General features: G+C 50.9%; 2 protein-coding genes across 2 annotated transcripts; one reads left to right on the top strand and one right to left on the bottom strand.

Moving 5' to 3' along the window:
• Positions 1–704: 704 nt before the first annotated feature.
• On the bottom strand, positions 705–3138 carry SAT2 (spermidine/spermine N1-acetyltransferase family member 2). Its single transcript, XM_014861554.3, has 6 exons — positions 2825–3138; positions 2593–2644; positions 2374–2457; positions 2171–2272; positions 1982–2022; positions 705–1843 (listed from the first exon to the last, which is right to left on the bottom strand). Exons 1-6 carry the CDS (start codon positions 2888–2890, stop codon positions 1676–1678), a joined length of 513 nt encoding a protein of 170 aa, XP_014717040.3. The 5' UTR covers positions 2891–3138; the 3' UTR covers positions 705–1675.
• A 1080-nt stretch (positions 3139–4218) lies between these two features.
• SHBG (sex hormone binding globulin) lies at positions 4219–7084 on the top strand. Its single transcript, XM_070482402.1, is given in 13 exon segments — positions 4219–4318; positions 4321–4337; positions 4509–4600; positions 4777–4963; positions 5282–5320; positions 5322–5344; positions 5346–5401; positions 5404–5444; positions 5737–5794; positions 5797–5841; positions 5966–6102; positions 6459–6666; positions 6928–7084. Coding segments are annotated over 13 exon segments (1113 nt in total). The 3' UTR covers positions 7038–7084.
• The last annotated feature ends 6830 nt before the right edge of the window (positions 7085–13914 follow it).

The following is a 13914-nucleotide window of genomic DNA, read 5'->3' as shown; positions in this document are numbered from 1 at the left end:
CCCCAGGGTCGACTACACTCTTGTTTGTGCATCCTTCAAGAAATAATCTATTCTGCATTAAAATTTAAGTTTGAAAAGCCCCATCACTAGACAAACATCATGTTTAAATGATATTAATCCTTGCCAGACTGAGATGAGCCAAGCATAGGAGACTGCATTCTTCTGGCTCTCATCTGTGGAAGGGGCTGACCATCTTCATTATCTTCTTCATCCTTCTCTTTTTTTTTTTTTTTTTTTGGTGCAGAAGATTGGCCCTGAGCTAACATCTGTGCCAATCTTCGTCTATTTTGTATGTGGGATGCAAGCACAGCATGGCTTGACAAGCAGTGTGTAGGTCTGTGCCTGGGATTTGAACTCACGAACCCTGGGCTGCCAAAGCAGAGTGCACGAACTTAACCACTACGCCACCGGGCCAGCCCTCTTCATTATCTCTTGATCAAGATTGCCCTAAAGGCCCACCTGCAGTGAGCTGATTTTAAGGGCCAAAAATTGGCACCACTCTGGAAGAATTTGGGCCCCTGAAGTGTTCCGTTTGGCTGAATCATATTTCTTATTTGAATTTTAAAACGGCTCTTCAGCTCTCTAGGCTTCCATATATCCTTTTTCTTACAATTTACATATTTATATTACCTGCTCATCCCCTTTTGGTGTCTAAATTATGACCATTTACCCAATGGTTCATCCACAAAAGAATATGCCACGACTGAAAGTGATAGATGTATGTTTAATAGTCTGGGAAGAGATTTCTGATATATAGTTAAATGAAAGAACAGGTTGCAAAAGAGCGTGATCCCATAAATCCCTACTAACTTAACTAATTAGGTGTATGTATGTACACTGAAAACATCTGAAGAATCAATACTAAAGGGCTAACGTTAGGTATGTAAGTAAGGCTACGGATTTTTATTTTATATGTCCATTCCAATTTTTCTAGAACAAACCCACGCTATTTGTGTAATAAAATATTATGAAAGTGGGAAATGAACCTGTTTCCCCTCTCGTCTCCTTGTATCCTAAAAGCCTGCTTTGGTTTTGCTGAACAGAAAATAAAGGCTTTGTGACTTCTGGGAAAGAAAAAGCACTAGCTAGCTGAGCTGATTTTTAAAAGTTGGGGCAAGTGGTCCTTCCCAGTGCACCTGAAATGCCACCACCAGGTGGCAGCCTGCTCCATCTGTTGAGTCGGTGGGCCTGCCTCATTCTTGGGATCCTAAATGCTTAGCGCAGACATTGGAGGCCTTTTTCTGGGTCCCAAATGTGACCAACAAGCCTGATGTGCCAAGCTGGCCCCTTGCTCTTCTTTTCTCTATATTCCACAGGCCAGAGCCAAGACTCTGGCCCAATGAAGGCGAAAGTCATCTTGGGCCCACCTTTGCCCCTAGAAGGAACATCCACTGACCACAAAACCGAGGAAGGATCGTAAAGTGGCTGCAGCTTACCGTGTCATCAACTCCTCTACCCAACACCACATCAGGATATAGTGATTCTCATTTATTTTTCACCCTCAACAAGGAGGTAGAAGGGCCTCTCTAATTTTGCTTTTTTCTTACTTCGGCAATATTTACCCCAACCCTCCTTTCTTCAGGGAGGCCTTGGTCAGTGGAAACAATCTCTGAGGAGTGCTTGAGCTGGTGGGGAAGGAGAAGCTCAAATAGAGAAAGATCCCCAAGGAATGGCGTCACTTTCCTGCCAACTCCCTCATGGCCTCCCTTTCAAAGCGAAAGGAGTGCCAGCCCTCAGCTTCAGTCAGATCTTGGGCTCCTAGGGCCTTGTACAAGTCCATGGCCCTCTTGTTCCAGTCCAGGACTGCCAAGCGGAACTGGGAGCAGCCCTTATCCAGGGCCACCTGTGGAAGACATCACTCATTTTCCAGGGGTCCAAAAGGAAGCAGCTTTCTCATCCTCCATTCAACCTGGGTGAGCCTCCCACACACCATGCCATTGCTTTTCCAGGCCCTAGCTTGTAGTCCCATCCCTCTCCTCACCTCGGCCACCTTTCTGATGATTTTGGAACCAATCCCCTGACCTGTTGTGGGGAGAAAAAGGCCAAAAGAAGAAGTGTTTGAGTTAAAGGGGATCAGAAAAGCCCATAGGCTGGGATTAGGACGCAGGGGATGACAGTCCGGTCTATGTGTTGCTTTTCTCCCACCCCAGCCTCAGCCTCTTCTCAGTACCCCGATACTCCGGCTTCACATAGATGTCTTCCAGATAAACGTTACGTCCCGTCCACGTGCTGTAGATGAAATAATATAGTCCATAGCCCACCACACAGGGCCCTGAGAGAGAGAGAAAAAAGAGGGGTCAGGCTGCTGGGCACCTGGCGGAGAGACTTCTGAGGCAGACTGGAGAGGGGACCTCTGAGTCCCAATGTTCTTACCCTGTGGCTGCCCGGGGGCGGGAAGAATTTCTGCTACCAAACAGTGATAGAAAGGATTCTCTCCAAAGCCATCTGCTCTCAGAGCTGCAGAGATCGGAGTTGTGACAAAGAGAGAGAGAAAGAGGGCCTGGGTATGTGCCCAGCCTGGAGCTACTGCCTGGGGTGCCCATCCCTCACTTCCTCCCCAGCCTCCGTCAGGACCCAGGTGCTGGGCCTCACCTTCTTCAGTGATCTTCACCTGATCCGAGAGTTTCTCGTATTCAGCTAGTTCCTACGGCGTTGGGACAGAGGCTAGATCAGGCTAGGAGGGCCCCGCTGCTCCCGGAGCAGGACCCCAGGATGTGCCCCTCCCCCTGCTCCCACCTCTTCCTCTCCCTTCCCCCACCCCCGGACTCGGGCCGCGCCGTTCTGATCCCCTTTGAGACCCTGATTTCCGGCCCGCAGCCTTCACCCGAATCAGCCTCAGGATATTTCCACAGTCTCCCTCCTTGGCCTCTCGGATCCGCACGGAAGCCATCCCGATTCCCCACCGTCTGGGACCGGAGTCCAGAACCCCCACTTCCGTTCCTCAGGACCGGGCAAAGGGCAACTGGGATCCTTTAAAGGGCCTACAAACTCGGATTCCGGAAAGTCGAGGGAGCGGGGTGGTAGGGACGTCGCCGGCTGGGCAGCGGAACACGCTCTCGGGGTCCGGCTGGGCTGCCCTCACCTCCTGGTAGCCCCGAAATTCTGCTCCCGCAGGCGCGCACCCGCCAGCCAATCAGCTTGCAGAGTAGGCCCGTCCCCGCCTCCCCGTCCCCCTGGCCCCCACCGCCAGCCCTGCCCGGGGACCGCGGGGTCTCGTGACTGAGCGGCTGGGCAAGGGTCAAGGCTGAACTGCTGAGGCTCCCTGGCTGTTATCATCTGGGGTCCTAGCCTCCATCGGAGAAGCCCCACGGCTCAAAAGTCACCTCCTGGTCCTTTAACGGAAGTATGCAGTGATTATCTGCTCTACCCTTCACTCTCACTCACCCATTCAAGCCCGCCCAGACCCTGAGGGAGCCCTAAACCCCCAGCTCTGAGAGCTGTTTCCTACAGCTCTAGAGTGGTTCAAAGTGTTACATCTCTTGGGGCATTTGTGTTTTAAAATGGGTCAGGGAGAGGGTGATGAATTTCTATTGGTAAATGGTTAGGCCTTGTAAAATGGATAAGGGAAGATAATTGGGAGCAGGGGACTGGTTTCTTTTTAGTATCCACTAAATCACATTCAGAGACAATACTTCCTTATGAGGCCAGCCTCAGAGGCCTGGGAAAATACTGAGAGGAGCTCAGAGCAGATACCAGGCACTGTGCCTACATTATCTTAATCCTCATTCACAGTAACCCCATAAAGTAGGTATTATTTTTCATATTTTACAGACAAGGACACTGAAGCACAATGGTGGAGTGACTTACCCACAGTCACCCAGCTAGGTATTTGGTATTCCATGTTTCAGTTCTAGTCCTGATGGAGGATGCTACTTGGGGAGCAGGGCAGGACTGTTTCTAGACCTTAGGCCTGTCAAGGCAGCCTTCCCAGGTGGGCAGAAGGCTGGGAGGAGCCAGGTCAGGCTGGAGAGGAGGAAAGGGGAAATGTGGTGCTTTCCCTCAGCTTATAAACTTGCTGGCAGTGGGGGAGGATAGGGGAGGAACTCTGTCTCTCACTCTGTTTATCCTCAGAGGGGCCATAGGGTCAGTACTTCTGTCTCCTGCCCCCCTTCTCCCTTCAAGGCAACCTTTAACGCTCCACCAACCATGTGCAAGGCTGCCTGTCCCCATGCATTCTCCTCAGAGTTGTCTGAGCCACACAGAGGACAAGGGCTGATTATGGAGAGCAGAGGCCCACTGGCCACATTGCCTCAGTGGCCGCCGCTGCTGCTGCTGCTGCTGCTACCACTGCCTCACAGCCCCCAGGGACTGGCCCTGAGACATTTCTTCCTACCCAGGTGCAGGAGCTGCAGGAGCGAGATGGGGTACTCAGCCATGTCTGTGCTTAAAGGAACTACTCTTTGCCTCTGCCCTCTTCTTTTCTTTCCTCCTCCGGCCTTGTAGCAGTGCCTCTCCCTCTGTCGGTCTCTACCATATCCTTATTCCAGCTTATTTTCTCTTTCTGATAGAGGACCCAGGACCCTCCTGCTGTGCACCTCAGCAATGACCCAGGACAAAAGCCTGTCACCATCATGACCTATAACCTTTCTGAGATCACATAGTATAGGGTTGACCTAGCTCCTTGACCTAGTCCTCTGACCTTACCCCGTCTCCATCAGCTCTTCTCTTTTCCCTGTCTCCCTGTCCTTCTCTCTCCCTGAACTCCACCTTCCCCCACCCCACATTTATCCTCAAAGGGCACACCCCATGCACAGTCCTTCTTCTGTGTCCTTCCAGAACCTCCTCCTCCTTTGAGTCTCGAACTAGAGATCCAGAAGGAATGATTATCTATGGTGATACCAACCCAAAGGATGACTGGTTTGGGCTGGGACTTCGGGATGGCAGGTCTGAGATCTAAGTGCCCAGTCACCGAGCCCAGCTTACAGTGGGCGCTGGACCCCGGCAGGACGATGGGAGGTGGTACCAGGAAAGCCAGATCTGGTCCTGAGGGGAGAAATATCTGAAGAAGGGGAACAGTACCAAGTTTACTGGGCATCCCTTTACCATTGTTATCTCATTTAATCTGCACAAAACCCCCATGAAGCTACTGTTCTTGTGCCTATTTTTTCAGACGGGAATTCTGAGGTTCAGTCAGCAGTATATAAGTGACAAGTCCTGAGGGAGCCAAGGATGCTAGCTGACTCTTCAAATGTGTGTTCTGTCTGCTGTACTTGGCTGCCTCTGAAGAAAGTGGTGGAGGCAGGCCCCAGGGGCCTCTGGTTCTGCCTCTCTCCTCCTTCTGCAGGTGGATGTGAAAATCCTTGGGGACTCAGTGCTGCTGGGGGGTGGGTGGGGAGGAGGTGCTGTGCTGGACAGGTCTCTGGGCCTCTGGCCAACAAACCCCAGCCCATCATGAGGATTGCACTGGGGGGCTGCTACTCCCTGCCTCCAACCTCCAGTTGCCGGTAACTGCATCAGAGGGGCAGGAACCATGAGCAAAGCTTGTAAAGCATTGCTGGCTGGGTGACCATGGGGGTCTAAGTCCACGTTTTTGAGGAGGGGGATGGGATGAGAGCCACATCGGAGGAGACCACATGCTTGTGTCTCTCAGAGGGGAATAAACTGAGAGTGGGGAAGTTGGGACTGGGTCAGATGTCCTGATTCTGACATCCCTGCATCTTTCCTTCCCGCCACTGGCTCCACGTGGTCCCTGCCTTGGATGGCTGCCTGTTCTGGGATAACTGGCTGGACTGATAGGCCCAGACCTCAGCGTCTGCCCCCACTAGCCTCAGAACCTGTGCTGTAGAGTCCCATCCTAGATATTCTTCCCTCCAGGGACTTGTGCAGAGTTCAGTTTCCAAGGTAAAGGCTATTTCCCCCTCCATAGCCAGCTCCGTGTCTGCCTTCATCTGTCTCCCTCCACCACTAGCCCCACCCCCCGTGAATCCCAGCCTGGAGGCCTCAGGAGGATCATTTCTGCCCCCAGACATTCCCAAGCCTCATGCAGAGACTTGGGCCTTCTCTCTGGACCTGGGACTCCAGCTGGCAGCAGGCTCCAGCCACTTCCTTGCCCTTGGGAGTCCAGAAAATCCTTCTTGGCTCAGCTTTCACCTCCAAGATCAAGTAAGAGGGGGGTTCTGCCTGTATTCAGTAGAGCCTGGGAGCAGGAGGGAGAAAAGGGGACTCCAAAATGTCAATATTAGGGAGGCTTAAGGGTGGGGGTGGGGGCCAGGGACACATCTTGAAGATGCCCACAGTAAACAAAAGACTTTTATTTAGATGGTATATTTACCTGGAGTGGATGTGGTTTTAGAAGGTCAAGCCAGGAAAACTAAGGCAGCATTTAGGTGGTGGAAACGACCAGTAGACAGAAGTATGGCTAAGAGGCAGAATTGAGGCAGCTAGGAGTGGGACCACAAGGAGTGATGTGGTTCATTCTTTCCTCCCCAACTTATGTCCCTGGCCCATACACTCTGCAGAAGGTGGTCCTGTCTTCTAGGTTGGGGCCAGGGCTGGATCCGCCCCTGGTCTTGGGACTCCCTCTTCAGCTGAAGCTGGCTGTGTCCAGGGTGGTCTTGAACCAGGGGCCGAAGAAGGAGATCCTTGTTCTGCTCCCCTTGGGCGTTAGCTCCCTACTCAACCTCTGGGTCCAGCTGCAGGGGTGTCTCTTCCTGGGGACTTTTCCAGGTAAGAGAGAGTGGATGTTCAAGTTCTTCAGTACACAGTCGGAAAGAACTAAAGAGAGGGAAAAAGATAGGAAGGGGTACATTTTTAGGGGAAGGAAACCTCTGGGAGGGAAGAAGAAAAGACCACAAGAGGAGAGAGGATGGGGGCAGCAGGATGAAGTGCTTTCAAAAACTTAGGTTGGAGAACTGGAAAAGAGGGAGGAGCTTCTGGATCCAAGCCACGCTAATGCCCTAATGCCCCCTCCATGCCACCTCCCTCTAGGAGAGGACTCTTCTGCTTCCTTTTGCTTGGACAGCCTCTGGGCACAAGGCCAGAGGCTGGACATGGACCGGGCCCTGAGCAGAAGCCAAGACATCCGACTCAGAGCCTAGGCAATGGCCCTGACACCACCCATTAAATCCCCACCTAAGAACCCCCTTTAGCCGTCACTCGTTCATTTATTCAACAGATATTTACTGTGCATGTGCGATGTACCAGGCACTGTGCTGAGCACTGGGTTGTATTGATGAGCAGAAACAACCCTGGTTCCTGCCCTCTTGGTGCTCACAGTCCCCTGGGGGAGGCAGGCATTCATCACAGACTAACAAATAAGTGGGTAATTGGAAGCTGATAAGCGCCATAAAGGAGCAGTCAGGGAATTGTGAAAGCTTGGAGACCAGGGGCCTTAACCCAGTCTTGAGGGTCAAGGAAGTCCTCCTGAGAAAGTGGTGGCTTCTCAGGCTGAGATCCTAGCAACAGCACCCACAGACACACGTACACACACACACACACACACACACACACACACACACGATACAGGTCATTTTCTGGCTGCCAAGAGGCCACCTCCTTCCCCCAGCATTTACTCCCTTGGGACTTTAGTTTTCTCCCTCTGAGGCTGGGCCCAGGTCAGCAGGGAAGGGAAGAGATGGAATTCTGTTGTGCTTGACTGGCCACTGTGGTTCAAGGAAGGAGCAGCAGGGGGCGTAAGAGGGTCATAGAGAGCTGGGGGCAGGGATGCTGGGAAAAGGGGTGGAGGCAGCAGGGAGAAAGAAAAAGGGAGGAGAGCCCAGGAAGAAAGCTGCTTCTCTCTCTTCTAGCCTTGGGCCACTTGCTGCATTCCCAGACAGATCTGTCTAATCTATTAAACAAGAACTGGCTTTTGCTGGTCTCAGCTGGGAAGAACAGACAGATTCAGGAATATCTCTGCCCTCAAAGAATATGGTGACCCAGCCCTCAGCCCCTAGACCTCTGGAGAACCCGGGTGCCCCAGTCCCTTACCCGGGGTACCCTCCTGCGTCAGCCCCCAGTTAACTGGGAAACCTTCAAGCCCAAGCCCCAAGCCCCAAGCCTCTACCTCAAAGCTCCCAGTCTTCAGCCCTCTTGGGAATCCTTATGTCTAGCCCAAAGCTCTTGGCCCCCTAGGGAGCCGTGGGGCTCCAGCCCTAAGTCCCCATGTCTCCATCCTCATCCCTCTCTAGAACCGTTAACCCATGCCCTATCTCCAGATTGCATGGAGATCCCAGTGTCCTCACCTCCTGGCTTCTTACAATGATTTTCCAACCAGTAACCTCCAACAGGGAGAGTTATTCATTGGACATACTGTCCCCTTCTGCAGTGATCAGCCAAGACCTAAATGACCCCAGGGTCAGGAGGCTCCAGGAATCTCTAGGGTAGAAGACACAAATCCTAGGCTCCTCCTTGGCCTCTCCCGGTCTCGAGTTTGCTGGGTCTGTAGCTACATCCACTTACTCAGAATGTTTTGTAGGAGAGTCCTCAGCGTGGCCAAGGAGCCCAAATGCAACTCTGGTTCCTGGGCAATGTTGAGTGTCAGTCTGGGCCCCTTGGATATGTCTATTCAACTGATACTTACTGAACGCCTACTGTGTACCAGGCACTGTTTTAGACACTGAGGATACATTGATGAAAAGGATAGACACATTCTCTGCTCTTATGAAGCTCACAGTATGGAGGGAGGGGTGGCTAGACAGACATCCCAGAAACAAGAAAAATAAGCAAGATCATTTCACATAGTGGTTAGTGCTATAAAGGGAATATAATCCTATAATATGATAGAGGGTGATAGAGGAGGGGCAACATTAGCTGAGTGGTCAGGGAAGACCTCTCTGAGGCAGTGTCACTTGAGCAAAGACCTGAATAATGAAAAGAAGCCAGTCCTGTGGGGGCCTCCGGTGTGAACCAATGGGGAGAAAGGTTAAAGGGCTTGGACACACCTGGGTCCCCACCAAGGGGGTTTTTCTGAGTGGCAACTTCCTGACCTTGTTTCCCTGAGGAATCTCCCAGGGGCTGGCTTTTCTCTTCTCCTTCCACCCTACCCTGTCCAGGACACCGTGCACCCAACCTCTCTTTCTCCAGCCTGCCCTAGATTCCAAGATTCCTGATTACCATCCAGAGTTGTCTACACTCTTTCATTAAGACTGACTGCTTTGACACAGACTCTGCCAGGCCCCCACCAAGGGCACCTACAATGCCTGCCCAATGTCCCCTGCCTCTCCTACACCCCTAAAAACCTTTCCGGAGCTTGGCAGCCTACCCTGCAGCCTCCAGGCCTGTTCTACTCGCTCACTCCACCCTATGCACTGCCTCTCTCTTCCCCTCCCTCCTTCCCTCCCTCCCTCCCCTCCTTCTCTCTCTAACCCTCTATTTTTCTTTCTTTCAACTGACACTACTTGGCTGCTGACAGTATGCCAAGCACTGTGTTAGGTAGTCCACAAGGACTCCAAAGATGAAGAAGGCTTGATCCTGGCCCTGGAGAACCAGAGTCTTGAGAGAGGTAGATATGTAAAATGCTTGACTAGAGATCTCTATGAAGTGCTAGGGAATGTGGTTCCAAGCTCTACCAAGGATCATCAAAGAGGTGAGTTATTGGATATGTGAGCTTGAACAAATGGATTTGTTTCCCCATCTACAAAATGGGGAAGTTTCCCTACTCATGGGCTTGCTGTGAGGATTTGATGACATCATTGTAGGTCAAATACCTAGCACAGTGCTTGGCATATAGAAAGTGCTCCATATATGAGAGATATATTGAGCTTTCGTTGATATCATTAACCTTGTGCATAGTTTTTGAAGTGTAAGTCTGAGCCTGACGGGTGTAAAAGATGAGGAAGGATGTGTGATGTGGCCAAACCAGGGGCAAACTGACAAAGAATGAGCGCAGATGGGAGGTTCCTTGGGCCAAATGGCAAGAAGCCTTGTATGTCCTGCTGAGGAGTTGGGGCTTGATCTCATCAGCAGAGGAACAACTATGTTTCTTTCTTTCTTTCTTTTGAGGAAGATTAGCCCTGAGCTAACATCTGCCACCAACCTTCTCTTTTTGCTGAGGAAGACTGGCCCTGAGCTAATATCCATGCCCATCTTCTTCTACTTTATATGTGGGGCACCTGCCACAGCATGGCTTGCCAAGGGGTGCATAGGTCTGCACCTGGGCTCTGAACAGGTGAACCCCTGGGCCGCCGAAGTGATATGTGCCAACTTAATGGCTGTGCCACTGGGCCGGCCCCTCTTTTTTTTTTTTTAATTGTGATAAAATACATATAACATAAAATTTAGCATCTTAACCATTTTTAAGTGCATAGTTCAGTGGCATTAAGTTTCACAGTGCTGTGCAACCGTCACCACCATCCATCTCCAGAACTCTTCATCTTGCAAAACTGAAACTCTGTGCCCACTAAATGATAACCTCCCATTTCCCCTACCCCCATATGTGTGTTTTGGAGCTCTCTTCTTTCCTTGTTCCTGTCTCTGCCAAGACCTATCTTGTCTGGAACCCAGACGGCTGGGTCCCTAGGATTTGGTGCGGAGGGGTATCAAGGGGCACAGACCTTATGACAGGCTCTGGATATGGGAGAGGGAGTGTGGGGGACTCCTATTCCCTTCCTCCTCCCTGGAGATGCTGGAGGGAGGGCTGGGTTCCAGGAGGAGGTTGGAGGTTTGTAATGTCTCTTTGCCCCCTTCCTTAGCTTATTTCTGCGTGAACCCCAGTGCTGCATTTAGTAGTGTGCTCCCTCTTCCCCAGCCTTCCTCATACTGATCCTCACCTACAGGAGAAGAAGGCATGGATGGGAGCAACAGGTATCTCAGCCTTACCCCAGAATCCCCAAATGCACAGAAGATCCCAAGTGAGCTGGGGTATAGGGCAGAGACTGAGCCAGCGGTCCGGAGGCCATCCCCAGGCCTGTATTTGCCAAGCTGTGTGTATTGAGGGCAGGGTCCAGGCCTCATCTCTCCAGATCAAGTCTGGCCCATTTTGATCCTCCTTGCCTGATCAACGAAAGGGCAAGTTGCTTCCTGAGATTTCTTGCAGGAGGAGCCATTGCATCTTTAAGCCCAAATCAGCAACAGGCATTGTCTTCAATAGCTCTGTGGATTGCTTGGATATGGAGGATATACAGAAAGTCTAAGACAAGGGCCTGCTCTCAAAATCCTTATAGTCTGGTTGAAAAGATAAATACACACAAGAGTTTTCAGCCTAGTTGCTCAAGACAAAAACCTAGGCATTAGCCTTGATTCTTCTCTTTCTATCATATTCATTGTTCATGTCACTTGACTTCCAAAATAGATCCTGAACCCGTCCTCTAGTCTCCATCTGCAAACCTGCTACTCTGGGCCAAGCCATCCATTTACCTGGACTGCTGCAAAGCCCTCCTCCTGCTCTCCTTGCTTCCCGTGGTCCACTCTCCACACAGCAGCCATGGTGATTTTCATTAAATTTAATCATGTCACTCTCCTGCTTAAAATCCTAGAATTGCTTCCACGATACTTGGATTAAAATCCAAACTACTCCCTTCGGCCTTCAAGGACCTGTAGGATTTGGCCCCTTCCTGCCTCTCAGGTCTCTTGCTGTATCAATTTGCCTTCCCTCATTGAAGCCCAGCCTCCACACTTGCACTTCCCTCCTAGAAAGCTCTTCTCCTACATCTCCCATGGCTCCTTTGGGGTACTTAGGTCTCACATGAAAAGTCGTCTCCTCAGGAAGGCCATCCCTGACCATCCAGACACTCTCTGGCACATCACCCTGTTCTATTTTTTTCTGCATAATAATACATTATTTTATTTGTTTGCTGGTTTTTATTTTTGATTAGAAAGGGAGTCCCAGGAGCACAGGGACCAGAATAGCACCTGGCTCTAAGTAAATACTCATTAGATAACACATTGAATGAATGAATAGGAGTTGGGGCTGGACTCTGAGGGGTGGGCAGTCTTCCAGGATGAGGAAATGAAATGGACAGAGGTGTGAAGTCAGGAGTAAGCACGGCCTGTCCCGGGAGTGGCCGGCTCAGCTCCAGGGGAAGACTAGTCAGGGCCTAGTGGGAAAGGAGGTTGGGGATCCAGGCTGGGTCTAGGTTGTGGAGTACACTGAAGGTTGGACTGAAGAATCAGGACTCCATCCTGTAAGGTGACGGGGAGCCATTGAAGCCCTTTGAGCTGAGGAGTGGCCTAATTAAAACTGTACTTTGAGAAAATTCATCCAGAGTCTGCTGCAGAAGGGAGTGAAGCAGAGCCACCTGCATAACTTGCAGGACTCAGTGCAAAATGAAATTGTAGGATCCTTTGTTCAAAAAGCAGGGAAAGGAGTGCTATTCGAGGTACTACAATACTAAATGTGTTCCTATCTTCCACGGTTCTTCTCTTAACTTGTCATGGTATTTCTTATTTGCTATTTAGTATTGTTCTAAATAAAGAAAAATTAACATTTTTCTACCTTCAGCTTACTGATGAGTACAGAAGGTCTGAAAGGAAGAGAATTATGGGTTGCCTCAGCTTTCCATTTCCTTCTATGTCATCATTGCTAGCAGAAGTGGGTGACTGAATCGGGGAAGTAACATGACTAAGAAAGGATATGGCAGGATGCCTCGATCATCTTGTTTCCTAGAAGGCCATTGCCTCATGTCTATGTTCAAAGCAAGTTCTGCTTCAAATAGCAAGTGTGGCCTCTCAGCTGTCAGCACCCTCACTTATTCAGGTGTAGACATAACACACTTACCTTGTACTCACTTTGAGTCTCACTGAGCTCCCACGCATGGTGGGTCCACTGGAGTTCTGTGCTTGGAGCATCACCAATAGCCTATTGTGTGCATCTTCTCTACTCACATGCATGCTCCATTGTCCCATTGGACTTCACTTCAAAGCACAGGTTCAAAGACAAAATTATTAAGAATTTTAAGATGGTGACAGTAGAAAGCCAAACCCAGCACAAGGCCATTCTGAGCACCGGCCTTGTTCAACTGAGCATATCCCAAGTCAATGAAGCTGGCCCTGGACTGGAGGGAGGGAGTTTGAGGGGGAGGGTGAGAGTCAACATGGAAGTTGTTGAGGACTAGAGCCAAAGACTTACCGTGAGAGTTAAAAGGAGAAGAAAAACCTCTCCGAGGAAAAGTGATGAGATTTGGAGGCAGATGAAATGAGATAGATGATTCTTCATATGAGATCTTTAGAGGCTCTGGTACCCCCTCCTAGACTGTGGGTCTCTTGAGAACTGCGACTTTACCTCTCCAGGGCTAGAGCTGCACAAAGTCTCTGGTAGGTGCTCAATAAATGGTTGTCGACCCAAATGGGCAGATGAGGAAGGGAGTTCAGACATGGGGGTGGGAGGGCACAGAGCACCCAAGCTGACCTGGCTCCAGGGCTGAGGTCTCAGTGCAATGCTGGGGGTTGGGAATGTGGTGTGGGATGGCTTCACTGAGGGATGTGGTGGGAAGACCAGGAAGTCCCTAGGCTTGGAGAAAACCAGGTGATGGGAGAAGGGGCTGTGGGACTAAAGAAGGTGCTGGGGGGACTGGTAGCAGCTCCCACAAGTGGAATTTCCCGACTGTGGTGGCCTTTATCCATCTCTATGTGGCCTGTTCTAGCTTCCACCCTGGCTGGTCTCTTTGATCTGTTTTTCTTGGTCCCAAGCTCTTTTTCTATTCCTCTCACATTCTGCCCTGTCTGTCTCCTGGATCTTAGTCTCTTTTTAACTCCCTGCCTGGAGCCCCCATCTCAGCATTTATCTGCTTCCCTCTCCGTCTCAGTGTCTTTCTGGGCTTATCCTTCCCCTTCTTCAGCCCTGACACGCCCTCTATTCCCTCCACCCATCCTGATCCAGTCCAGCACCCGGGGTCGCGGTAGGGGAGAGACCTCCTAGTTCAGAAGAGGCGGTGGGGGGCGGGGCCAATCCCCGTCTCCATATTTGCATATGTATGAGGTCGCCCGGGCCAGCGGCGAGGAGGCGGGGTTTCTGGGGGTGGGAAGGGGGCGGGTACCCCC

The sequence above is a fragment of the Equus asinus genome, chromosome 13, assembly GCF_041296235.1.
Source record: "Equus asinus isolate D_3611 breed Donkey chromosome 13, EquAss-T2T_v2, whole genome shotgun sequence".
In the NCBI taxonomy this organism is placed as follows: domain Eukaryota; kingdom Metazoa; phylum Chordata; class Mammalia; order Perissodactyla; family Equidae; genus Equus; species Equus asinus.
This window is presented reverse-complemented; position numbering and strand designations above follow the sequence as displayed.

What these genes read in the sequence shown, in the direction of transcription:
- SAT2 (XM_014861554.3), bottom strand. Translation starts at nt 2,890, where the DNA reads ATGGCTTCCGTGCGGATCCGAGAGGCCAAGGAGGGAGACTGTGGAAAT. An exon ending in ATATCCTGAGGCTGATTCGG is followed by an intron (nt 2,645 to 2,824) that starts GTGAAGGCTGCG and finishes CCAACGCCGTAG; the next exon opens with GAACTAGCTGAATACGAGAA. An exon ending in CGCCCCCGGGCAGCCACAGG is followed by an intron (nt 2,273 to 2,373) that starts GTAAGAACATTG and finishes TCTCTCTCTCAG; the next exon opens with GGCCCTGTGTGGTGGGCTAT.